The following is a 26059-nucleotide window of genomic DNA, read 5'->3' on the forward strand; positions in this document are numbered from 1 at the left end:
CGTTTGTCCCTCATTTCCTCTATTACTGCCTCCTTTTGTGTTCCATTTCGTTTCTCTTTCTTCCTTCCTTCCTTCTTTTTTCTTTTCTTTCTCTTCTCTCTCTCTTTTGGAATTGTATCATCTTGACTGTCTTTATTCCTTTTGTGTATATTTCAAAGATATTGTCTTAGCGGTATCATGGGGATTATAATTAACATCCTAACATCCTAAAACAATCTAGTTTGGTACCCTCCTGCTTTGTTGAACTATTAATTGCCATGAAACATCGTGTAAGTTTAAGCTGTGTGACAGGGTAATATGATATACATATATACTATGAAATGACCACCACCATAAGGGTAGCTAACACATCCATCACCTCACATAGTTACCATTTTGTGTATGCGTGTATGTGGTGAGAACTTTTAAGACCTACTCTCTTAACAATTTTCAAGTATATAATACATTAATTATAATCACCATGCAGTATATTAAAACTCCCAAATAAAGCCATCAAGTTTGAACTGATACCAACTTAGCCACCATAGCATACAAAAACTCTGCTCCTACACAGCTGTGTTCCCACATTTCTGCTGCTGCTGTCACAGATGAATGTGTATGTTGCATGTTCACTAGTGCAGGTTTATGATTGTTTTTATGCATTTGTCTTTTAAATCAAATAAGAAATAAAAAGTGGGGTTATATACCAAAAATACAATAACACTAGCTTTTTAACTTACCTCTGTAGTTAATTTTACCAGAGATCTTTAGTTCTTTGTATGGCTTTGAGTTCCTGTCTGAATTCCTTTCATCTTAACTGCTAAGACTCCCTCAACATTTCTTATAGGGCAGGTCTATTGGTAATAAACATCCTCAGCTTTTGTTTATTTGGGAGTGTCTTCATTTCACCTTCGTTTTGAAAGATCATTCTGCCAGATACAGAATTCTTACTTGGCATGTTCATTCTCTCAGCACATTAAATGTCCTCCCACTGCTTTCCAACCTCTAAGGGTTCTAATGGGAAACTGGCTGTTAATCTTACTGAGGATTCCTTGTACAAGATGGGTTTCTTGCCTTTTGTTAAGATTCAGTCCTTTCACAATTTGATTACGAGTCTTGGTGTGGGTCTCTTTGTATCCTGGCTGGAGTTTGTGGAGCTTTTTGGATGTGTGGATTCAACTCTTTCATCAAATTTAAGCCACTTTGGCCATTTTTCCAGTATTCTTTCAATCTCCCCTCCCCCATCCTCTGTCTTGGACTCCCAAATGTGTGCTTGTTCCCTTGATAGTATCCCATGAGTCTGCTAGGCTCTGTTCACTTTTCTTCAAACTTTTTTCTTTCTGCTCCTCAGACTGGATAATTTCAATTGTCTGTCTTCAAGCTCACTGATTCAACTGCTTGCTCAAATCTGCTGTTGAAACCTTCCAGCAAATTCTTCATTTTAGTTATTGTAATTTTCAGCTCTAGGATTTCTAATCTCTTTCTCCATTCTTTCTTTTTATACAAAATTGTATATTTGTACTTTTCTCTATTGATATTCTCAGCATCGTTTCTCTTTAGTTCTTTTTCCATGGTTTCTTTTAGATCTCTGTGCACATTTAACAGAGCTGATTTATGGTCTGTCAAGTATCTGTGCTTTTTCAGGGATGCTTCTGCCAATTAACTTTCTTCCCTTGAATGGCCCAGCCATATTTTCCTGCTTCTTTTTATTCGTTGTGATTTTTTGTTAAAAACTGGACATTTGAATATTTACTGTGGTAACTCTGTAAATCAGTCTCTCCCATCTACAGGCTTTTTTTTCCCCCCCTGTTCTCAATTGTTGAAGGCTACAGTCATCTGTTAATTTAGTCATGTTCCAAACTATTTTTGCAAAAACTGCATTCCTTGTAATGTGTGGTCACTGAGGTCTCTGTTTCTTTAGCTTGTGTTCAGCTACTGTTTTGATGGAGGTTTCCTTGAACACTAACAGTAAATAAAAATAATACACTTCTCCCACTTTGTGGATTGGCCCTGTGCTGGGACTCTATTTACTACTCTGATGTGGCTTCCTGCTTCCACTGATCTTAGAGATCAGCCGAGGTGAAGCTACAGTCTTCACAGGTCTTTTCTAAGACTACATCCTATCCTGGACACGTGTGTGGCCTTTTCAATTCCCTGATATATAAGGGTGTTTTTGAATACCCTCATTTTTCCAGCTCTCCCTCTTAGGTTTTAGGTGGTTGACTGTATTGTGGGGTTTTAGTTCACCTTACAATGTGTTTGGGCCCACCACATTTCTTTTCTTTCTTTTTCTTTTTGAGCCCACCACTTTTCTTTTCTTTTCTTTCTCCCTCACCCTCCCACCTTTTTTTTTTGAGCTCACCACTTTTCTGCTGAGTAAGTTCTGAGTTAGGCAACATAGAGACACTGCATCAATTCTTTATCAAACCCCACATAAGTGAGAACAAAATGGTTTTTGAATGAGTTCTGCTCTGCTCCCTTTGGAACCAGGGACCAGGGTCCCACACTGGGAACACAGGCTGCTCACTTTAAGACTGCTACTGAACCAGGGAGTGTTTGCTGAGTTTTCCTTTTTAAGTTGTGTTTTTCTTGATTCAGCATTTGCTTGGTTGCTGTAAACCTGCATATTTTCTACATTTCTGACAAATTTGTTTTGGCAATTTCTACTTTTTTTTTTTTTTTAAACGTTTATGTGGATGAACTGGTGTCAGGCGCTGCCTACTCCATTTTGCTCTACAGAGGCTTTTAAGGTTGAGCTATCATCAGCCTGTTTTCTCCCTGGAGCAAGAGTCCTGGCCTAATTCACCATTCTCTGCCTGGCATATCCTTGGGCATCTGGCAGCAGGCTTGTCCCTCAGGGTGACTTCTTGGGACTCCGTCATGTTTCTCATCTTCTATCCATCCCTTCCCTCTAACAGACGTAGGACTGCCCCGTACCACTCTGCCTAACCTTCCCTGGCCACACAAGGTCTGACCAGGGTTCTCTGCTCAGATGTCCTGAGTATAATTAATAGGTCCCACACAGTTAAGAGTGTCTTCTTGTAAAACAAATCCCAGTAAGGAAAGCGTACAATGATCCTAAGACTGCTGAGAGGCTCACAGAAAAGGTGAGTTAGTGAGGGGTCTTCAGGAAGGACTCTCCGGTATTTGAAGGGGTTGGGAGTAGCTGGCAGTGTGAATGCAGCCAGGAGGGAATAGGCCAAGGATGGACTAGGGCAGGGGTCCAAGCGCAGGGACCAGCACCAGCTTGGTGAATAAGTAAGGCAGGGCTCAGCTGGTGACCATCACGCTACATCCCTCTGTGTCAAGTGAGGAAACCAGGGTCCTGCTCAGGGCACCAGGACAGCCAGGCACCAGGCCAACTTTCTCTCTGATCTCTGCCTTGGCCCCTCAGATCCACAAGCACCCTGCCCCTAACTACATGGACACCTCCTGAGGTAAGTACTAGGTGATGTAGACAAAGTCCCCCCAGAACAAGGCATCAGAACAAGGAAACACACTCCCAGTACCTGGCTGATGATGCTGAAGGGCAGATCCAGGGTGGGTCATGGCGGGAGCATCACTCACACAGGCCTGGGTTCCAGGGGTCCAAGGGGATGGTCCTGGAACTGAGGGCTCCATTTCTGCCTCTTCAGGGCGAGCTCTGAGGCTGGGCATGGCTGGGACCTGGAGACCAGCAAGGATGCAGGTGAGTGTGCAGAGGGTCCTGGGACTCGTTCTCCCACCAGGCAGGGGTTACTGCCTCCACCCCTGTAGCCTGAGACCTGAAGAGGGCCTGGTGATTGATGCCACATTCCCCGATTCCAGAACCAAGGGGAGGGTCACCCAGGGACACAGACTCACGAGCAAAGGTAATGGGTGGGAAGGGGCGAGATGATGACCACAAGGCAAGGTGAGCACACAGTGCCCTGTGGGAACCACCTGGAAGGGTTCAGGTCTGCCCTGATTAACAGAGCAGCTCCTGTGGAGCCTGTGCCTCCTGTGGGACACTCCTTGTTCCTGACACAATGCCCTGGAGGTTCACCACCAGACCCAGTCACTGGCAGAGCAGCAGCTCCAGAGTTTGGGTTGCCAGGGGTAGCATGAACTGCAGATATGCAGAGTCATCACAGTGCCATCCTACTGGTCAATCCTGTCTGACTGTGCCCTCTTGGCAGCATCCACAGAGGGTGTCCCCAACCCCACCCTCCTGGGCTGCCCTTCTGCTGCACCAGTGGCTCCCTTCGAGGCTCCTCCTTATCTCCCTCTTCACGTTGGTACCCCAGGGTTCACTTTTTTTCCTATATTAACTTCCTCGGTTAATTTGTCCAGTCCTAAGGCATCAACATCCTTTATGCTGTGAAGACTTTCAAACTTGGGCTCATCCCTGGCTCTAAGTGCTCTCTCTGAGCAAGAGACGGGACATTCCCACCTGGACACATGATCGGTCCCCCACATGGACCAAGTTACTAATTTCCTCCAACCCTCCCACTGCTGTCTCTGTGCAAATGCACTGTGCTCTGCCCAGCAGCCCACCAGGAGTGGAGTGACACATCTTGGCCCCTTACTCACACTACAACATCTACAGGTACCACTGACCTCTCTGCCCTTCAAGGGTGGAGAAGACGAGGCAGGACATATTGGCAGAAGCCCAGGGTGGCCACTGCCAGCCAATCTTTGGACTGGATTTCTCCACTTGGACACATGCTTTCAATGTTTCCAAAACACCCACTATATTCCAGGGTCTGTTCTGGGGACAGTGTGACCATCACCCTCACGGATCTCACTGGGGAGACAGATAACAGCAAATGCATCATATGAGATGGGCAAGTGCTCTGGACACAGGTAGTAGGGGAGGGGTGGAGCCTGGGGCAGGTGGGCATTTAAACCAGGACCAGAGAAGAGAGCTTAGGCCATGCCTGCTGGAAAGGTGGGAGAAGGCAGGGGTGAGATGGTGGACAGAGCTCAGAGACAGGATTACTGGGGATGGATTATAGGAGGCCATGACTGACTGATGAAAGTGAGGCACCAGCCGTATTTCTACATTAGGAGAGTCAGAACTCACGAACCATCTCAGGAAGATTAACCTGGTGTGGTCACTCAAAGGAATGGTGCAGGTGAGACTCAGAGCAGGGAGAGCACTGACTCAAGGCACCCAACCATGCAGCAGCAGAACAGGGCAGATGCTGCTTTCAAGGGTGAACCTTCACTTTCCCTCTCCCAAGGGGAGACTCAATCACTTGCAATATTTACTCAGTTCATTCCATTTAAATATTCCTGAAATGATCATCACTGTCTCTGAATTGGAGCACAGTCATAAGGCTCAATATTCAAAAGGTTAAGAGGACTTAAGGTGGAGTATCTCCCAGCCAGCCACTTAGTTCCCCTTCCCAGGTTCTAATGTATCCTTCCAGATTACTGTTAGCTTACAAAAGCAAATACGTGTGTCTTTCACCTTCTTATTATAAACTGTACCAAATGATGCTCGTTTTACGTCTTGTTTTTCTCACTTCAATATACATGGGATCTTGCCCAGGAGGACATAGCTCCAGTCTATGTAGACAGAATGTCCCTCCCTACCCATTTCCACATCCTAATGTAACCTATGGATATTCTACGCTGCACAGCAAAAAGAGATTCTGCAGAGGAAAGTAAGGTTACGGGTCTTAGTTATCCTGGAGGACGCAACCTAATCACACGAGCTGTTGCTGACTCAGAGGTGCTCCAGGAGCTAAGGACAGTCAGCAAGGAAACATGCACCCTCGGGAACCGATTCTACCAACGAGCTTGGAAGCTGGTTCTCCTGGCTACAGGCTCAACCTGATGCTAAGATACGACTTCAAGGACCAGCAGCCACAGTCCACGCAGGCATCCACAGAATGGACATGACCCAGCCTTCAGCCCCACTCTCCATCCCCAGAGCCCGTTCTCCATCCGGAGGGGGAATCCATCACCGACTGGGCCTCCAGGCCGGACAGTTGGCGCCAAGCGACACCCCATTCATTTCTCACCCCGCTGCGTACAGCTCTGATGTTCGCAGCGAATTCCTGGGGCGCGTCTACCACCCTCACCCCACGCGCCGGGACACCATTCACCGCGCACCCGTCGGGGGGCGCCCCCAACAAGCCCTCCGGGGAGGGGCCCTCCGAGGCAGCGCTCGCCCCTCCGCCCGCGGCCCCCACGACCTCCCGCGCATCCGAGCTCAGACTGCCCGGGCTGGCTTGCACTGCGGGGGCATCAGAGTCACGCGGGAGCACGGTCAGCAACGTGGACGCTTCACCCGGGCCACCTCCTACCTCCGGGGTCTCTCCGGGAAGCGCGCAAGGCCGTAAGGCCAAAGCGGCTCGGCCCCGAGGCGGACTCCGGAAGTCCCGCCTCAACTTCCGGCCCGCGGGCCCGCCCCACCCAGCGTAGCCTCTCTAGGCTGCGGGAGGTCGGGGCTACACGGTGGGCCCGCCCCCGACTCCCGCGAGGTCCCTGGCGCCAGGAGAGCCCTACATTCAGAATTGGCTCATGCAACTAATTGACCAGGTGGCAAACAAATATAAAAAAAGAGAGAAGCGATTATAAATTCAGGGAGAACCAGGGACTTAGATACACAGGTACCTAGCATCTGAACAGATTTTGCTTGATCAAAAATGGGATGCACGTGGAAGAACCGAATCCCTCAGTACATGATTTGACAGACAGATGGAAAAAACCCAAATACCTTCAATAGATAATGTACATTGCGCCCATGGGACATTTATAAAAATTGATTATACATTTCTACGTAAAGAATACAAGTATTTTAAAGTATGCATTTGACAGGCAGAATAAACTATCAAAATTAGAACAGAAATACGTAATAAAAAGTTGACCCAAACCCTTTAACTACTGGACTTTACAAAACAGTGTCTACATTAACTTATGTATCAAAAATGATACTAGCTGGAAAATTACAGACTATTTACATAGCAATAAAAAGCAAAGCACTTCATCCCCACACCTATAGAACTCAGTGTAAAGTATAAAATATATAATATTCATTGAATATTTTTCAGAGAAAAAATATAATGTGTATCAACCTTAAATACTTTTTCATTATTAAAGAAGACAAAAACATTTATCTTAAGCTAGAAAAAGGAACATTTTTCTGCAGCAGCAATAACCGATCATATAAGGTAACAAGAAAGTAATGTCCACCACAATAGCAACAAAAACTATGAAATACTGGGGAATTAACAAGGAACACTCAAGACCTCTGTGAAGAACACTCTGAAACTCTAGTAAAGGACACAGAAGATGATCTGAGTGAATGGAGAGAGATTTCTTGCTCTATGATGAGACAAGTTAATAATTCAAAGTATAAAATTTCCCCCAATTTAACCTATAAATTCACTGCAATCCAATCAAAATTCTAATTAGAATTTTACAAGGAAACTTGATGTAATGGAAAAAGAAAAGTCACTGAATAAACAAGTTAATATTGTATAGCACAGGGGACTATTCAGTGTCTAATACTGAAAAGGAATGTATGTATGTATACGTATGACTGAAACATTGCCGTACACCAGAAATTGACACATTGTACACTGACTATACTTCAATTAAAAAATAATCATAAGCCAGGCTATTAAGCAAATCTTACAAATTAAAAAAAAGTCACTGAATAGCCAAATAAGCCTAAAAAGGGAAGCAGGCAGCTGTGCCATCAGTATCAGCACAAGAACTGACAAGCAGGAAAAGCAGCACAAAAGGGAGCTTGAGGGTCAGACTTCCGCACACGTGTGATTTAACAAACGATAAAAGTGGTACCACCATCCGTGACAGTTTTGGTTGTTTAGAAGGTGCTGAAAAAGTAATCTCACTCAATGGAGAAAACCAAAACCAGATCCCTGACAACACATGCAGTGGGAGTCTCTCAGTGAACTAAAGACCTGAATGTGGACAGTAAAGAAATTAGGTTAACAGGAAATATTTTCGACACCCTGGGAGGAGATGCTCTGATTAGCCATCAGAGAAACACAAATTAAATGGCAGAGACACCACCTCACGTTGCTGGGCTGGAGGGGTTAGAAGCCTGGATAACTCGTGCTAGCACCTGAAGTTTGGGTATTTTTCTCTCATGTAAAAATCAGAAGTCTGTATGGCAGGTTCCCCAAGGCAGTGGTCAGGGACCCAGCTTCCCTGCCTGAGGATATCCTGCTTGATGAATTGGAGGGGAAGAGGGAATGGAAAAGGGAGATGAGGAGCTGCTTCTGCTGCAGTCTCCCCTGTGGTCACCTGCTGCAGCAGGATACATCCCCTGGCCAAGAGGAAAACCCCATAGTCCTGTCCAGTAGCTAGGCAGCTCAGCTGAGTCCCTATGGACAAGGTGCAGCCTCTCCACCAGGTCCTGGAACAAAGGGCAAGTTGCCTACCCCCCCCCCAAGTCTGCAGTGTGGAGAAGGCTGAGGAGGGGAAACAGCAGTCGTCCATACTGTGCTGGCTGCGTGTCCAAGGGTGAGGCTGATGTGGGGTTGTTGGGTACACTGTGTAGCTGTTTTGGATGCCATAATTTCACACACTTGTAAGCGAGCTTAGCAGTCACCTCTGCACAGGGAGTGCAGTCTCCTGCTGAGACCCTCTCCCTGGCAGGGAGGGAGCTTGAGCACAGCAGCGGGCTCAGACTCAGCTCTGGGAGGAGCTCTCTGGGCCCTGGGTCTGTCAGTGGACTTGGCCCTCTGGGGCTTCATGCACCCCACCCCCACACCCCGAGGAGGGAGGCAAGGGACTGCCCAATTCTACAGGGTCTCCTGATCGACAGCTGGGAGCCTGGGCCAGCTGCTTGTCTACACACTGCCATTTAGTTCCCTGCAAAGGCCCCTTCTATACACAGGTTAAAGCCCGAGGTCTCCTGTCTTCTATTTATCGCCCTCTCTATGCTGCCCCTCCTCTCCCTAGCTCACGGTATCTCAAGGCCACCTGCACCGCCAAGCTCAGGAGGGAAGGCAGTGCCTGACCTTGACCACTCACCCATCAAGCCCTAATGACCCTGCCCACTCAATGAATAGTGGCACCAGCAGCCATCTATCCCTCTGGACACAGCCAACTGGACAGGTGCTGACACATGACCAAGATGGGTCAGAGTCCTTTCCCCAAACTCTGCACCCATGGCCACATTTGTTGGAGCCCCACAAGTCCACAGGATACATGAGTGGACACCAGACCAGAGACTGGCCAGAGCCCTCTCCTTAGAATATGAATCAAAACACTAAGTTCCCAGCCTTATTCTGACAGGTCTCTGGGAAGCAGAGATGACCCCAGTAACTGTGGTGGCCAGTTTTTCAGCCCAGTGGACTATGGAACTGAGAAGGCAGGTCTGCATGGAAACCAGGATACAAGCTGAGGGGTGGGAAATGCAGAAACTTCCCATTACTGACTCCCGTTTTTCCATGTGGGGTTCCGTGAGACGTCCCTGGGTCCCTACGGATGGTGCACCCTTCTTTGCTGAAGTTACCTTAAGTAGGTGTCTGTTACTTATAACTAGGAGCCCTAATGCACACAGCCAACCCCTCCACCTTCATGTCTGCAGTTTTCTTCTGACCCCACCTTCAGATGCAGAAGCAGCGGCACATATGCAGCATGGAAGTGAAATGACTCAGCTCAGTCTAGCTGCCTGGAGAGTCAGGGCCTCAGAAATTGGAATCAGGGGCAGTGAGCGGGCCACTCACTCCTGCATGAATGTAAGCAGTAATGGAATCCACCCATTACTTTTCAATGCTTGTGAAGAAGCACAAGAAACTCAAATAAACCCTAGAACTGGTGGGGAAAAAGGAAACAACTACACATGATAAAGCATAGGACTGGCACAGGAATTTACACAACAGATTAACAGGCACTTAAGAGCAGAACACCTTTTACAGCAGAGAAGACCAGATTTCAGTCTGTTTCTGACTCACATCCAATTGTGTTTCAAGAGCTAGTGGTAGAGGTCAAGGACATGGGTCAACCCTGAGTCCAGCATGGCAAGGCCCCAGTGGAACTGCTGTAAGACAGGCAGGCACAGAAGGCAAGTAAAGGGGCCCCTGGGAACCTTCAGCACCTGTCCCCACTGCCTGGGGCACCTTTTCTCCTTACAGCAAAGGCTGCCCAAAGCCTCTGGGAATTTTACTTAATAATCCTGTGTTCTGGCAATAGTCAGACACCAGAATTAGCAAAATACCGGATTAGTAAATACCACACTTGTGATGCCCACACAGGAAGCAGATCTGCCTGAGCCCCGTGACCCATCGCCCTCACGGTGATAGCTGTCTGCCAGGAAGGCTGAGTCCATGGGCAGCTCCTGGAGTACAAGCTTGAAGGTAAGGGTCCTTCTCCACACCCCCAACAGGACCCGACCCCCACGAATATCTCTGGCTCACAAGTCCAGCCAGGCTACAAAATTAGTTCATGGAGACTAGACCATCCATACTCTACTAGTCCAGTAAGCAGAAAGTAACATCTACCTCAAAGTATTAACCACCTTAAGTTCTGTCCTGTCATAATCCCACACAGCTTGTGGGTTAGAATGACCAATACAGAGAGATCTGAGGTAGGAGACTATACCTGCCTGCTACACAGCACAGGTAAGAAAGACCTATTGGAAAACAGCTGTCACTTCCCTAGAACGGCAGCCTTCGGGGACCTGAGAGTGCCCTGCCTTCGCTTTCCCTCGCGGGGGGAACAAGCATGACCGACCAGCGCAGCAGGAACAAGGGCGCTTTCAGAACCGCATCAAGTAGACGGTACGACACCTGCTGAGCAGACCTCAGATTTCCGGAGGTCACAACTGTCCTGGCAACACGTCTCTTGCTTCTAGTGTGTTCCAGGAGACCAAAGCCAGTGCCACGGGCGTGGGCCACAGTGGGGTTGGGAAGGTTACACGTCTGCTGGTATAGGCACAAAGCTCTTCTAGAAAGTTTCTACCAACCAAGCACCTGAAACGCCCGTGTCTTCTCACCTTAGCCAACCTATTTGGCTCAGCAGCAGGGGGCACCGAGTGGGTGAGTGCCCTGTGCCAGGACAGTATGGCTCTCAACCAATGTCAATGCCGTCATGAAGCTAGGAGTGCAACTGGGCAGTTTATGACTGGAATCATCAACTATGTAATGTAGAACATTAACTATGTAATAGAAAACCATGTATATAAAATTCAATGCAATTTGCGTGAAATATTTAACTGAAAACTAAAACATTAGTCCAAACTGACTGCAGGAATTACTCATGAGGACGTTTTGGCCAAACTACCTGAAAGAGGATTAGAATAAAAGCTGAGGTTCTCAATTAAGAAAACTTTTGATTGTATGTAAAGATGAAAGTGTAAGAAAAACCCAAAGTCACCCCCCCCGCCCCCCATTTGGCACTCTAATCATGCAGCCTTGAGGAAGATACTGCCACAGTTTCCTAGTCCTTTGGTCTCTTGAAAGGATGTTGAGGCGATCCTTGGAATAGTAACAGCGAATTAATTTTTCTTCCTTCCTAAAAGTCCTTTCTCTACAAGCAGAAGTTGTAACTGGATGACAAGCTCCAAGGCCCTATTTCAGACCGCAGCCAGGAGAGCAAGGGAAGGAGCTTCTGACACAGCTTCAGGAGGTTAAGGCGTCCGGTCATCTCAGGAAGACAAACATTCCTTCTCTCAGGTGGAACACGGTGACTAGGCAATGATTAGTGAAGTCACAGGCCAGAGACTCCCAACTGTGGACCGTTTTCCATTTCCTTTGTGGGTAACATGTCTGGAAGACTCATCTACTAAACCACACATTCAACAGTCCAGAAATAGTCAGACGGGCCAGCCGCAGGACTGCCAGCCCCCTGCCAGTGGTACCTTAACTCTTGAGGTGCTGGGGGTGCAGCAGGTGCAGGCCTGCGGCAGCTCAGCAGGCATCCACACCCATAGGCGGTGGAGCTCTGTGGTGCTGGAGCCTCCACTGAGCAGCCTCTCTGTGCCTCAGTCTCTCCGTGACATGAGGTTAGTGGGGTTAAAAGTCCCTACTTCACTGAGCTGATGTGAGGATTAAATGGGAAAACCTGGGCAAAGCATCATCACAGTAACTGGCACACGCTAAGGTAAAGGTTTGATGACGGAATCAGGATTTTTGTTCAGCACATGATAACCACTGTCGTCACAGTGGACTAACCCCACTTAAAAAAGTCAAAGCTATTTGTGGTGAAGAATGCTTGGGAGGGGTATCACCAAGAGGCAGTTTCCAACCAGCTTTTCAAAATCCTAAAATGAGTAAAGACCAATACTATTACTACACAGATAGGAGCCTGGAAAATGAGGCCTGAACCCTGAGTCAAGTCAATATCAGAAAAGGCAGGTCAACTTCTAAGAGAAAGTTCCTTCAATGAGCAGGAAAGTTAGAATAAACTCATTATTCAGAAGGATACTATAAAGGAACAGAATGTCCAGCTATTACATAATTCATCACTCTTCCTTCTCTTCCTTCTTGCCCTGATTCTTATCCACAAAGCACCATACCACTACAGCTCATCCCAAATCTCAACTGGCTCACCCCTTCCCAAGTGTCGGCACAAACGACCCCACCTGCTCATCAGAGACTCTACAGACACTGTCACTTGCCAGATTTCAGTTTCTAGAACTGTCTCTTACAGACTGTTTTTGCGGAATTTCTCATATTTATAACCCTATTTCAGCCCATTTTGATGCTAACCTTTCCTCCAGAAAAGAAGTAGAAGGAAGTGCTAGAGAAATTTCTGGAGACACTGAAGAGACACTGCAGGACAAGGTGAGCCCTGAAGGCAGAGCCCCTCAGGTTGCGTGTGGGATAGCCAAGGGCGCTGAGACACCGCTGACCAACAAAGCCCAGGGAGGGACCAAAAGGGACCAAAAGTGCCTGTGAGCATGCAGACAGCGGTTCACAGGCAAACAAACAACCGTATGACAATCTACCCACTAGGCTGCTTAGCATTGTGGCCTTGCCTCACCTGGGGTCCTGCCGCCTCGACAGGGTTCGCTCGATGCCAGGCTGCCCAGTGAAAGGGAACATCAACCACTCACCTTCTCTGCCTCAGTAATGGATCTGGAAACTACCAATAGAGTCTCAGTTACGTCCCAGATCCCATGCCACAGTGTCTACTTTATGCCCATCTTCTTCCCAATTCTCAGGGGTTTCCTTTCCAAATTATCCTCTAGTTTGGAACCCACTTTACATGAGTCACTCAACTTCTCAGCAAGATTCCAACTGTTTGCCTCTGCACACAAGCCTCACCTCTTTCCTTAACAAATTTTGCTTCTACTCATGAGGCTTCTCGCCAGTGTGCATTGTTTGATGCTAAAAATGGGGAATGCTTTTGAAGGTAAAGGCATTGTCCCTCTCACTAGAGCAAAAGCATTCCAGTAAGGCCCTACAAACAACCAAGAGAACCTCAGGCTGGCTCTATCACGCAGAGCCCAAGGATGCCAGTTGCTTCTCTTGAAGCTGAAGCAGATGAAGACGAGAGAGAAGAAAGGCCAGGCCAAAGGGGGCATCGAACTGAGTACGAAGGTCTGGGGCTTAAAGACAGGGTCAGAGCAAGAGTATTTACTGCGTTTGTCGGGGCCACTCACACAGAGAGGCGTGTTACCTTGGAACTTTTACCACATAATCTGGCAGCCTCCCTTCAGTTAGCAGTGCACTGGGAGGTAGCTACAGGCCTGAAGGTTGAATGTCCAGGCTGAATGTCGTAAAGTGACAGCCTTCTCATCAGTATGACTGTCCTGCTGTAAAACAGTGAAGAACTGATCAAACAAAGCAGTCCCTCCCCACTGTGACCTTTACGGTGCTGCATGAAAGCGTCTGTGCACCAGAGGTCCCCACGGCCAACAGCGTCTGGGCTTGCTAGCCTCTCTGAAGATTGTGAATTTTCTCTTGACCAATGAGAGTTATTCCCTGACTGAAAGTCTTCCCACTTTGGTCACACGCATAAGGTCACTCTCCACTGTGCGTTCTTTGATGTCGCATGAGGTGGGAGCGCTGTCGGAAGGATTTCTGACACTCAGTGCATTCGTAGGGCTTCTCTCCAGTGTGAATCCTCCTGTGTTGAATAAGGGACAGGCGGACACTGAACGATTTCTCACACTCATTGCACACGTAGGGTTTCTCTCCAGTGTGACTCCTCTGATGCCGAATAAACTGAGAGCGCTGGCTGAAGGCCTTGCCACAGTCCCTGCACTCGTACGGCTTCTCCCCAGTGTGAGTCCTGTGATGGTGCACCAGGGAAGAGCGAACGTTGAAGGCCTTCCCGCAGTCGCCGCACTCGTAGGGCTTCTCCCCAGTGTGGATTCTCTGATGGCAGATGAGGTGTGCGCTCTGGCTGAAGGCCTTCCCACAGTCGCTGCAAGCGTAGGGCTTCTCCCCGTTGTGTGTCCGCTCGTGCTTGGTCAGGGTAGACACCTGTCCGAAGGCTTTCCCGCACACATCACACGCATAGGGCTTCTCCCCGTTGTGCGTCCGCTCGTGCTTGGTCAGGGTAGACACCTGTCCGAAGGCTTTCCCGCACTCGCTACACTCGTAAGGCTTCTCCCCAGTGTGACTCCTCTGATGCCGGTTCAGGTGTGAGCCCTGGCTGAAGGCCTTGCCGCACCGGTGGCACTCATAGGGCCTCTCCCCGTTGTGCACTCTCTGGTGCTGGACGAGAGAGGAGAGTGCGCTGAACACCCTGTCACACTCATTACACCCGTAGGGCCTCTCGCCACTGTGTGTCCTCTGATGGTGAATAAGGTTAAAACTCTGGCTGAAGGCCTTCCCACACTCCTTACACTCAAAGGGTCTCTCTCCAGTGTGGATTCGCTGATGCCGAATAAGATGTCCCCTTTGACTGAAGGTTTTCCCACACTCATCACAACCATAAGGTTTTTCTCCAGTGTGAATTCTCTGATGAACAATGAGAGTTCGGTTCAGGCTGAAGGACTTTCCACACTCGTTACATTCATAGGGCTTTTCTCCTGTGTGCACTCTCTGATGCTGAATGAGAGATAATCGTGCACTGAAGGCTTTGCCACACTCAGCACAGTCATACGGTTTCTCTCCAGAGTGGGTTCTCCGATGCTGCGTGAGGTGCGACTGTCTACTGAAGGCTTTCCCACACTCCTCACACGTGTAGGGCTTCTCCCCACTGTGGGTCCTCTGATGACGAGTCAGGTGAGAGCTGTGACCAAAGGCCTTTCCACACTGCCTGCACTCATGAGGCTTCTCCACTGTGTGAACACTCAGATGCTGACCGTCAGGCGAGTGTGCACTGAAAGCCTTCACACACTCACTGAACTCGTAGGGCCATTCTCCAGTGCGAGGGTCCCAGTCCTGAGCAACGCAGGGAGGAGCAGGGAAGGCTTCGCTGTGTTCCTTACACGTGCGGGACTTCTCTGCACTGTGAGCCCTCTGATGCTCTGTGAGGGCTCTGCTCTGACTGACAGCTTCTCCACACTCAGCACACTTTTCAAAGGGTTTTTCTGGACAGTGAATCCTCTGGTTCTCAATGAAAAGTGAACTCTGCCTGGGCACTTTCACAAACCCAGGTGCCTGGCATGCTCTTTCTCCTACATGGAAACGCTGGAGGTTTGTGAGGTCCTCACTTGGCTGGGTGTTCTCCGCATGTAACACATCCTGGCGGAGACTCTCCCCTGAAGAGAGTCTGCGGTGTCTGACGGGGTTTGCATCTGCAGAGCAGTTCACCTCAGTGGGGATGCCGTTCGGGCCTCCCTCCCCTGTGGGGGTTTGCATTCGTGTCACTGTCACTGGCCTGAGACTGCTCTTATGGGGGGGGCCCTTCCCAAGGCCCTCCACTGCAAATGTTCCCCAGCAATTCTTTAGCTGTCTCTCACTTCTACCCATCTCCTCTACATCATATTCCTTGGAAGCAGTCCTTATGTGTTCTTTTGATTCTGTTCTCTGGGATTCTATTTCCTCAGAAATTTCCTGCTTTGGAGTCAATTCCCTTTTATCCATCCTAGACTCATAACCTGAAAGAATGGAAAGAAAATGAATTACTCATGTTTTACTATGGGAAATAATCTGAACGTAAATAGGAACATTTATATGAAACAATTCTCTCCTAGGAGGATTTGGATTCTTAGGATGCAAAAAGAAAAAACGACCTCACTGGGAAGAGGAAAGAGAAGGTGAGCAGAGAGAAGCATGCTGTCAGCGCAGTGAGAGCTGGTGTGGGAGCGAAGGAGGGAGGGAAGGAGGCCCACGGTCAGAGGCCCCCACCTGCAGGTGGGCTCACCAGGTACAGGCCGAGCAGGGGTGTGAGGCAGACTGAGGGAGAGGGGCTCCCAGAAAGGAGAAGCATAAGGAAGGCGAAGGGAGTGGAGGCCTGGAAGGTCACCAGCTCTGCTGACCTCACTGCTGCACACTCTGGAAACACGGTATCTCCCTGGCTTACACACAACAGGCATGCAAACACCTGCTGAGAAATAAATGAATCATAAATGATTTAATGAATGAAGGGTATACAGAATAATGAATAACAGGAAAAACAATTTCATCTGGACAACTGGTTTCACAGACAAAAATGATAGAAAATAGAGAAAAACAGAAACAAATAAGCAGCCCACCCTTCAAACAGAAGGTGCAGCACAAGGCAAAACAGCCAGATGTGTGCAGCAGCCCACACCATATGCTTCCAATGAGTAGAAGTGCCGGGACATTCGTGACAGCTGTGATACACCTGGATTCTGAGACCCAACGAAAGGAAACTGACCCTAAACAAAACAAAACACTCCTGGCACTCGTACAGCTTCTCCCGGGTGTAAGACCTGTGATGGTGCACCAGCGGGGAGCGAACGCTGAAGGCCTTCCCGCAGTCGCCGCACTTGCAGGGCTTTAGAAGTGGAAGACAGCAGACAAAGGACATCTTTAATGTACTGAAGAATGTAACTGTCAACCGAGAATTCCATGTCCAGCAAAAATATTCTTCAAAACCGAAAGCAGGGAAACTCCGTGTAGACGACAGCGTAATGAACCCCATGGATGCATGTCTCAGTGAAGCGAGCAGAGCTGGCAGGAAGTACTAAAACAAAACCAAACAAACACCCAGCCTAGACTAACAACCGTTTACTGTCTTTGGAAATTGTCCTAAGGGCAAACAGCCAATGGAGAAATGCTTATTCAAGAAACTCTACCAAAACTTGGTAAGAAGAGCAAGTGTGTGTGAAATCTGAACCGTGACTGGCTGCACCCCTACTCACTCAGCTCAGCACGACAGATACTCCCTCCAGTTAGGTGGGACAAGAAGGGGCTTCCTCTCCCTTCAGCTCCCAGCAAAGCTTACCACATCTCACCAGGAGGTTAGACCACCAGCACTCATCATCCCCTCCACATCCCAGGTGAAGCTCCTGGAGAATGTGGCTGAGAGGGCAGGAGACCCCTTCCTCCTCCCACCCTCCTGGAGTCAGGTCAAACCTCCAAGACTGACTTTTGAGAACACTGCTGTCCAGTCCAGCTGGATTGGACTGCTGGCCTATGCACACCCTGGGGTGTTCTCAAACTGGCCTTATCACTTAGGGTGAGGGTTTTACGGGGCTCTGTGCCAGAAATGGGACGAGGATGAGATATACACTAGTCTAAATCTCAGTGTCACAGACAGAAAAGTCTCAAATGCGACAAAAACAGTACAAAGGAGGTAGGTGAGAGTAGAGACGTGCTGGAGCAAGGAAGTGACAGCAGACGGTAACTTACATGCACAGGAATAAAGGAAGATAAACGGCAAATAAGACCGTAGAAACTGTATACATATGTGCTTGCTTTCATTTCTTCTTTCAGTTTCCATGGTAGACACAGAATTCTATTAAGTAACAATTATAAACATGTGTTGTTGTATTTGTAACACGCACAGGTGTACAACAGCAGCATAGAAAGGGAGAAGATGAAACAGCTCTACAGGAATACCCGTTCTGCAGTCACTAGAATTGTCTGTATGAACCACAAGGACACGTGGGTAAGTTAAGAGCAACTGCTAGACAGTGACAGTGTGAGATGGGGCCACGTAACCGGACTCTGACTACTTCAAGGAGTGAAACGGCCCTTCCACCCTTTCTTCTCTAATGGCCTGGTGTTAAACCTGGAGCTGAGTGTTTGGACAGGTTGCTCCAGAGGGTGGCAGAGAAACAAGACAAACAAACCGGCCTCCAAAAGAACATGTCAAAGCGAGAACCCACCAAACAGGGACCCAGTTACCTGGGAGAGAGACAAACTTCTATCTGGTTGAGACAATGCATCTGGGGTCTATGAAAGACCATCACCTAACACAGAGAACGAACATTTCTGTGAGGCAAGAGTTAGGGTGATGTTTTATTCATATCATCACACTTCTCTACATGGAACAGTTCTGTTGTGCTGTTAAATTGATACATATTACTGCACAAAAATAAATTATTTTTAAACACACATCCCGTAGCTTCGTACTCTCCTGGGATAAGAATCAAATCCAACCCCACCTGACGTGGCCCTGTTACTTCCCCTTAAACACCCGTGTCTCTGTTCAGGCCTCTCCCCACTGCACACCGTGGACCCAGAGAGCGGACATCTCCCAGGAGACGAACTACTGCTCCGTCCAGGTAGGGAGGTAGGACAGGACAGAAAAGGAAGTGACCAAGGGACAGTGTTTAACAGACTGTGTATCTCACAGGTGAGGCACCGCATGTGGAGAAGCTGCAGAGGACCCCAAAAGTACGTGTAACTGGTTCTGTTTCATCAGGGAAAGTCCAGGTGAGAGAGACAGAGGCCACGTTACAAACTGTTTACAGCACTTTGTCACCCTACCTCTCCCACATACACAATGTTCCCACTGTATGCATCCAAAATTTAATTCTATTTTTATATACAAGCACTGAGCAACTGGAAGTTGGAATTAAAAAAATACCATGTGCAAAAACACCAAAAATTATGAAATACTTAAGGATAAATCTGACAAAAGAGGTAAAATGCCTGTACACAAAAAACTATAAAATATTACTGAGAAACCAAGACATAAATAAATGGAGATATACATCTTGTTCATGGGTCAGAAAACTCAATATATGTCAGGTTCCCCTAAACTGATCTATGGATTCAGTGCAATCTCAACAGAAATACTAGCAGGACTTTTTACAGATTATCAATAGCTGATTTTAAAATTCACATGAAAATACAAAGGACCTAAAAGCCAAAACAACTCTGAAAAGGAAGAACAAAAATCAGAGGACTAACACTATCTGATTTCCAGGCTTTTAGTAAAGCATTCACAATCAGAACAGTGTGTGGAGTGAAGACTGACAACAGATCAAGGGGAGACTCAAGTGCCCCAAATTAATCCATACACACACAGACTCTCATTTTTGACAAAGGTGCAAAGGCAATCCAAGTGGAGAAAGGACAGCCTTTTCAACAAATGGCTGGAATAACTGGAGACCCATTGGTAAGAAAGTAAACTTGGATCATACCTCACAACCAAAACTAATTCAACGTGAATCACGACTGAAATGCAATATGTACACATTTTAAATCATAAAATTTTCTTCTCAAAGAGGGAAATCTTTTGGGTTAGACAAAGATTTCGTAGCTATGACACCAAAAGCACAATCCATAAAAGAACAAACTGATAAACTGGACTTTACCACAATTTAAAACTTCTACTCTTCAAAACACACTGAAGAAAATTAAAAAAAAACAGAAACAAAAACATGGCACAGAGTGGAAGAAAAACCCACGCAAAGCATCTATCTGACAGAGGACTTATAAAGAGAATATCCTGTATTCAGAAAGAAACTTTTAAAATCAACAGTAAGACAAAAACTCAATTTAAAAATAGGCGAAGATCTGAACAGACATTCAGACCAGTGAAGAAATCCAGAAGGGAAACAAGCACATGAAAGGATGCTCAACTTCTTTAATCATTAGGGAAATTAAACACAAAACCACAATGAGATACCACCGCACATCCATCACAGTGGCTAAAATTAAAAAGACTGACCACACCAAGTGTTGGTGAGGAACTGGAGGAAACGGACTCTCAACCACTGCTGGTGGGAATGTAAAATGGTACAATTACCTTGGAAAACAGTTTGGCAGTTTCCTAAAAGTTTAAATAAACAGTTGCTATGTAACCCAGTCATTCCATTCCTAGGTATTTATCAAAGAGAAAAGGAAATGTATGGTCATATGAAGGTTTGTACAAAAATGTTTATGGCAGCTTTATTTGTATGAATCAAAAATTGAAAACAATCCAAATTGTCCACTAACAGAGAATGGATAAACAAACTAGATATCCATAAAAGAGAATACCAATCAGGAATAAGAAGAAATGAATTATTGATACACAACATGAATGGATTTCGAAATAACTATGTGAATCAAAAAAAGCCAGACAAAGAAGAATACATGTGCTGTGATGACAACTATTAGAAAAACTCTAGAAAATGTAATCTATAATGACAGAAAGGAGATCAATATTTGCTTCAGAACAAAGGTGGGAAAGGGTGAGGGGGATTACAAAGAGACATGAGGGAACTTTTCTGGGGTAATGAATGTTGATTCTCTCTATGGGAGTGGATGGTTTCACAGGCGCATACATATTCAACATGTTACCAAATTGTATGTTTTAATATGCACAGCATATTATATGCTAATTATATCCTAAAAAATCTACTTTTAGAAAGAACAAAAAGGGTGTGAGGTTTGGAACCTGTCTGCCAGGGATACAACCCAGCTCTGTCCCTGGCCAGCTGTGTGACCTTGGGCTAGCAACTGAACCTCTCTGTGCCTGTGTCCTGAGCACTGACGCTGCACGGATATTGGAGGTTGTGTAAGTTCACTGTGCCAACACAGTGCTGGGAATGCACTGAGCACAACCAGCCAGGCATTGTTAGCTGCCATGGCAGCACAGAGCAGGGAACTCTGCCCTGCTTACTGTTTACACGCCCAAATCCTTCGCTACACAGGAAGAAGCCCTAATTCATGTGTTTCCCCAAAGCCCAGAGTCAGCCTGGGAACTCTGCATGAATGGCAGGAGTGAGAGTTTGGGCAGGAGGGCAAGTCTCCAGGTGGCGTCTCTAAGCAGCCGAGGCAGAGCTCGCCAGCAAGGCCTGAAGAGGGGGTGACATGGAAGTGACTGGGAGGTGGCTCCGCGCAGGGAGGCAGCTGCCAGAGAAAGACACCTGAGCTCTTTTCAGGAACTGAAAGGGCATTTTCTAGGGTAAGGTAAATACAAACCCATTTAGGGGCACAGAATAGGGGCCATGAACAGCAGGAAAAGAGAAAAAGAGAGACAGAAGGTGGAGAAGAAGGAAAGCAAAATGCCAGCAAAGACAAGACTTGTCTGGAGCTCACGGGAAGCGCCTGGTGAAGGGCAGCACCTGCCAGCAGGGCAGGAGAGCCTGGGGTGTTCCTGCAGACTCACCTTGACTCCTGTGTCTCCAGACCCAGCTCCCCTCAAATCTTGGTGAGTGTGGGGCCCACGGCTCTTCCCCCTGCTCCAGCCTGGAGATGACATCTGGTTTGGAACCTTGAAGTCCTGCTCCAGAGAAAAGAAAAGGAAGCAGGACTGACAATTCGCCCAGGTCCAGGGCAAGACGGCCCCAAGGGTAGTGCCTGTGTGCTGTCATGAGCTCCCATGCCATCTGCTCTCCAAAACAGGGAGAGAGACAGAGGTCTGTGTTCCAGCTGAAGAAAAGTCAAACCCAGCTCTCCGGGAGGCCATGGATAAGGGACCTAGCTGGGGCCTGAACATACCATGTAGAAGACTCATGGTAGAGGAGGAGCTGATACCCAGCAGAAGGCCTAAGTATGAGCCAGGTTTAAGGTAGGGCTTTGAAGCCAAATGGACCCAAATCCTAAATCCTCCCTGAGAGCCTATGTGAACTTAATACAGTGATGGTATCTGTCAGCCTCACGTTCACCTATAAACTGTGTACCCTATCACCAACCTCAAAGATATATGAAGATTAATTAAGGAGATATGCAAATACTTGGTGTTCAATGAATAACATTCTCCTTCCGTATGTCCTACAAAGAAACTGGGGGAGTCCCTGGCACTGCCAGTCCCCTCCTCTGTGCAGACCAGGACTATTCGGGACCAGGGTGAAAAACACCCCAGGCCCGGACAGAGAGGATGAGAAATACTAAATAGCTTTGAGGTCAGCCCTCGTCCCAGTCCCCAGGGCCATTCATGGAGCAGGAAGCCCAGAGCTGAGCCCCAGGGAGAAGCCTCACCCAGGGAGACCAGGTTCCTGTAGGTTTCCAGCATCACATCCCTGTACAGGCCCTTCTGAGCAGGGCCCAGATGGCCCCACTCCTCCCGGGAGAGAAGCACAGCCACATCCTCAAAAGAAACCAAGACCTGGAACGACAAGAGCTTGTTGCAACCCCAGGGTCAGGCCCAGGGAGGGCCTGGGGGCAGGAGGCACCAGGGTCAGGATGGGCACCGCCACCCCTCCCCACCCCCAAAGCACATATACTAGACTGTCTTCCCCACAAGAGTGGGCTCTGAGGCAGGCATCACTTTGACTTGTTTTCCTGCCCACTCCCCACCCTCACTGTACCCAGTTCAGGGCTGGGACAACACAGGGTGCAGCACACTTCAGGGACTTGAACCCAAGGGCTGAGGACACCGGGGGTGAATACAGAGCATCATCCACCCTCTGAGACCAGCACCTCAGAGGGAACCATGAAGAGACTGCAGCCACAAAAGGGCTGGGGCCTCACAGAGGTGTCTCTATGAGGACCACTCACCTGGGGTCCACCAGGAAGGAGCTGCTTGACGGCCATCATGGGGGTCTGAGCTTCTCCAGAGGAAGGCAGAGCTGCAGGGGGAACAGTGTGATGGAGCTTGACCTGCTTTCTCTCCCCATGGCAACTCTGAAACATCTGCGCCAGTAGCTCAAGAGGTCTGTGGCAGCAGAGACCTAGTTCTGGGTTATCTGAAATCCCGAGGAAGGGCACGTGGACCAAGTACCCAGTGGCCTGAGACTGTATGTTCCCCTGCCTGCCACGAGGCCTCCCTAGCAGCCAGTGGTGCTGGGATGAAAGCCAGGTCCCTAGTAGTGCACTTGGGCTGGGGGAGACAATGTGCTGCATCTCAGGCCCACCTAGGAAGTCCCGGGCGGTGGGCAAGCAGCTGAGATCAAGCAGAACAGGCTCCTACTCTAAGGCAAAGCACAAGCCAGTACGGAGGCTGACGGAGGTGAGGCTTGTGTCAGGTGACGTTAAGGAACAGAAATGAGGGCAGCAAGTGGTGGTAGGAGATATTTTACAAAAGACAGCCAGGAAAGGTACCTCTGATAAAGTAACATCAGAACAGAGATCTGGATGGAGTGAGGGCAGGCACTGTGTAGCTATCAGGGAGATATACCCCCAGCGGGGGTTGCACAAGTGCAGAGGCTGTGAGGTGCAAGCCCACGTGATGTGCTCGAGGAAGGGCAAGGAGGCGAGAGGGGCTGACGCAGAGTAGGCAAGGGTGAGAGAGAAGAGGGTGGGTGCCTTGTAGAATACGGGACTGGGCTTTTACTCATTGAATGAGCTGGGAGGCATCTGGAAGGTCTCTACAGAGAGATGTGACCTGACCTGTGGCTTCTCCAGCTCAGCTGCTGCTCTGAAAATAGACTAGGGGTTAGGCAGCAGGGTGGAAGGCCCCAGCAACAATACAGCCAGACACAATAGTGTCCTGGACCAGATGGCAGCAGAAGGTGATAAGTGGTCAGATTCTAGATGCATTTCAGAGGAACAGTCAATAGGATTTGCTTATGAATTAATGTGGGCTGAGACACCAAGATGTTTGGCCCAAATAACTGAGATGATGAAACTTCCAACTACCTAGAAAGATAATGTAGCAGTACATTTGAAGGATAAAAATTAAAAGTTGTTTTGCACATGTCAAGTTTAAGATAACTAATAGACACACATGTAGAGAATTAGGGCATTTGGATACACATGCCCAAATTTCAAGAGAGAGTTTGAAGCTGGCTGGGTATACACTGGAAACTTTCAGTATACACATGACATTTAGAAAACCACAGATCTGGTTACATTTTAAGCTGACAGGTGTCACAGGGTGTCACCCCCAGGAAATCTTTCCAAACTGGCTTCTGATATACAGCCAGCCTCTACCCTGGGAGACCCCCTCCATGCAAACAGACTCCTCAGTTCAGTAGAAACGTGCCCTTTTTCCTTGATCCAGCTACTCTGGCGTTAGGTGACCACAAGGCCTAGTCTGGTCAACAAGATGTTAAGCAAAATTTGCCAAGAGGCTTTCAGGAAAGGCTTTTCCTACCTGATGAAAAAAAGGAAAGGAGAAACACTTCTGTTTAGAACGACCATGAAGGAAAACCCAAGAGAACCTCAGAGACACAACCCAGAACAAACCTGTCTGCCCGACCTTCATCACGCAAACCTCTGTTGGACAGGTTAACTGAGTGAACCCAAGCCTATTAATGCCTAGTTCATTTCTCCTGGGCCTTCCCTGAGCCTCCACCTTAGGCCACCTGGGCTAGGGGTAACCTCCTGGTCCTCAGCCAGAGTTTGCCTTGGACAGGCCCCTGGCGCTCATGCCCTTTGTGACTCACAAGTGGTCCCTCCGAACGCGCTCTGCCTTCACTTTCAACCTCACCTGGGAGGCACATAACGCTGGATTTAGAAGCATGCGTTCTGGACTCCAACAGGACTGAGTTCCAATCCTGGGTACACCACGTACTAATGCAAGGGTGCCGGGTAAGTGACCGCGCTCCTCACCGACCATAAAATGAGAAGAACAGAACCACTTACCTTTACTGACTATTTAGAGTTAAAACAAAACAAGTGTATAAATCCCCTCGCACAGCGTTCGCAAACCACAAACAGAAAACACTAAGTAATCGTAACTATCATCGTCAAGGAAATGTGAACTGAGCGCCTGCTGAACAAATGAACGCAGGAACGCTGGGGTTGTTCTCGCCTGCCTTTCCCTCTCCCGCCGGCAGCCACTGCCCCTTCACCGCACAGCCCTCGCGACCTCATCCTTTCACTGAACCTACTCCTGATGAGTGAAAAGTACTCTCCCTCTTCCGAGAAAAAAACCACTCGGTTCATCCCCTGACCGCGCCCAAGTTTCTCCTCCTCCGTGAGACCTGGCTCGTCCCCCCGCCGCCCTGCCTCAGCGCGGGGGTAGCCTGGACTCCCACTCTGGCGCGGGCTTCCGCCTCGCCCGCCCCTCAATCCACACGGACTGGCGCTCGCTCGGACCCTCTCCGCCCCGAGCTACCCGGCTCGCCGCAGGGCCGCGCAGGCACCTCCACGCCAGATCCCGGGCCAGCGACCCCTCAGCTCCGCCGGGAAAAGAATGGCGCGCAACACAGCACTCCGGGGAGAGCGGACCCACCAGACCGGAAACGCGGGCTAGGAACTTCCTCCCCACCGCCAGCGCACCGGCCAATCGGATCCTAGGGTTCTGTCGGGCCGCTCTATGCGACCCAGAGGACTGTAGGCTACTGGCCCACCGGCCTCGCGATAACGTCAGAGGTGCGTCAGAGAGACAGGAAGTGACGTAGGTCGGAAGCGCGGGTCCACCTGAAGAAGCGGAAAGGATCGGAAAGGGAAACAAGGAATGTACGGTGACATCTTTTGTCTTATTCCCGATTAAAATAAAAGATCGCTGTTTTCAGGTTAATGGTAGTAACAAAGTGTTGAGTCTCTATCGCGTGTATAAGTGGACAGTGACGTCACGGGGGGAGGACTTGGGAGCTCTGGTTGTAAGGTACCTGAGCTGTCTATGAAGCGGTGTCGTGTAATTTGAAGGTGACTTAAGTTAATTCTAAATATATATTGCAAGCTCTAAGGCAACCACTACCATTTTTGCTAAAGTATAATCGATATGCTAAGTAGGATAAAAAATCTGACCAGACAAAACGCTCAATTGAACCAGAGAAGGAAGAAAAAGATGGGAAGATTTTTAAAAAGTAACAAGTGCAATGAATAAAAAACAGTAACAAACATGGTATAGACAAACCCAACCATATTAATACTCGCTTTAAAAGTAAATGTTAGATACACCAGTTAAAAGACACTGTCAAAGCAGGTAAAAAATAAGACCGAACTTTATGTCGTGTATCAGAAACCCACTTTAAATATGAAGACACAGATTAAGGAGA

The 26059-nt window shown here is 48.2% G+C and overlaps 1 protein-coding gene across 11 annotated transcripts in view; it reads right to left on the reverse strand.

Annotated features, from left to right (window-relative positions):
• The window catches only part of ZNF16 (zinc finger protein 16), a 35764-nt gene extending 10263 nt beyond the window's left edge, over positions 1–25501 (reverse strand). The window contains exons 1-5 of one of the 11 annotated variants that reach the window (XM_072950075.1): positions 25174–25501; positions 22671–24207; positions 22152–22278; positions 21340–21453; positions 6546–15922 (exon numbers count right to left, since the gene is read on the reverse strand). In XM_072950075.1, the coding sequence (XP_072806176.1) occupies positions 13893–15922; positions 21340–21453; positions 22152–22278; positions 22671–23015 (2616 nt within the window). In that variant the 5' untranslated portion in view covers positions 23016–24207; positions 25174–25501 and the 3' untranslated portion in view covers positions 6546–13892. Of the gene's footprint in view, positions 1–3488; positions 3646–4557; positions 4745–5969; positions 6027–6060; positions 6082–6143; positions 6327–6545; positions 15923–21339; positions 21454–22151; positions 22279–22670; positions 24208–25173 lie in introns of those variants that run through there. The other 10 variants (XM_072950084.1, XM_072950076.1, XM_072950078.1 and 7 more) reach the window with 10 other exon arrangements.
• Positions 25502–26059: the final 558 nt, after the last annotated feature.

This window comes from Vicugna pacos, chromosome 25 (genome assembly GCF_048564905.1).
Source record: "Vicugna pacos chromosome 25, VicPac4, whole genome shotgun sequence".
Lineage (NCBI taxonomy): Eukaryota > Metazoa > Chordata > Mammalia > Artiodactyla > Camelidae > Vicugna > Vicugna pacos.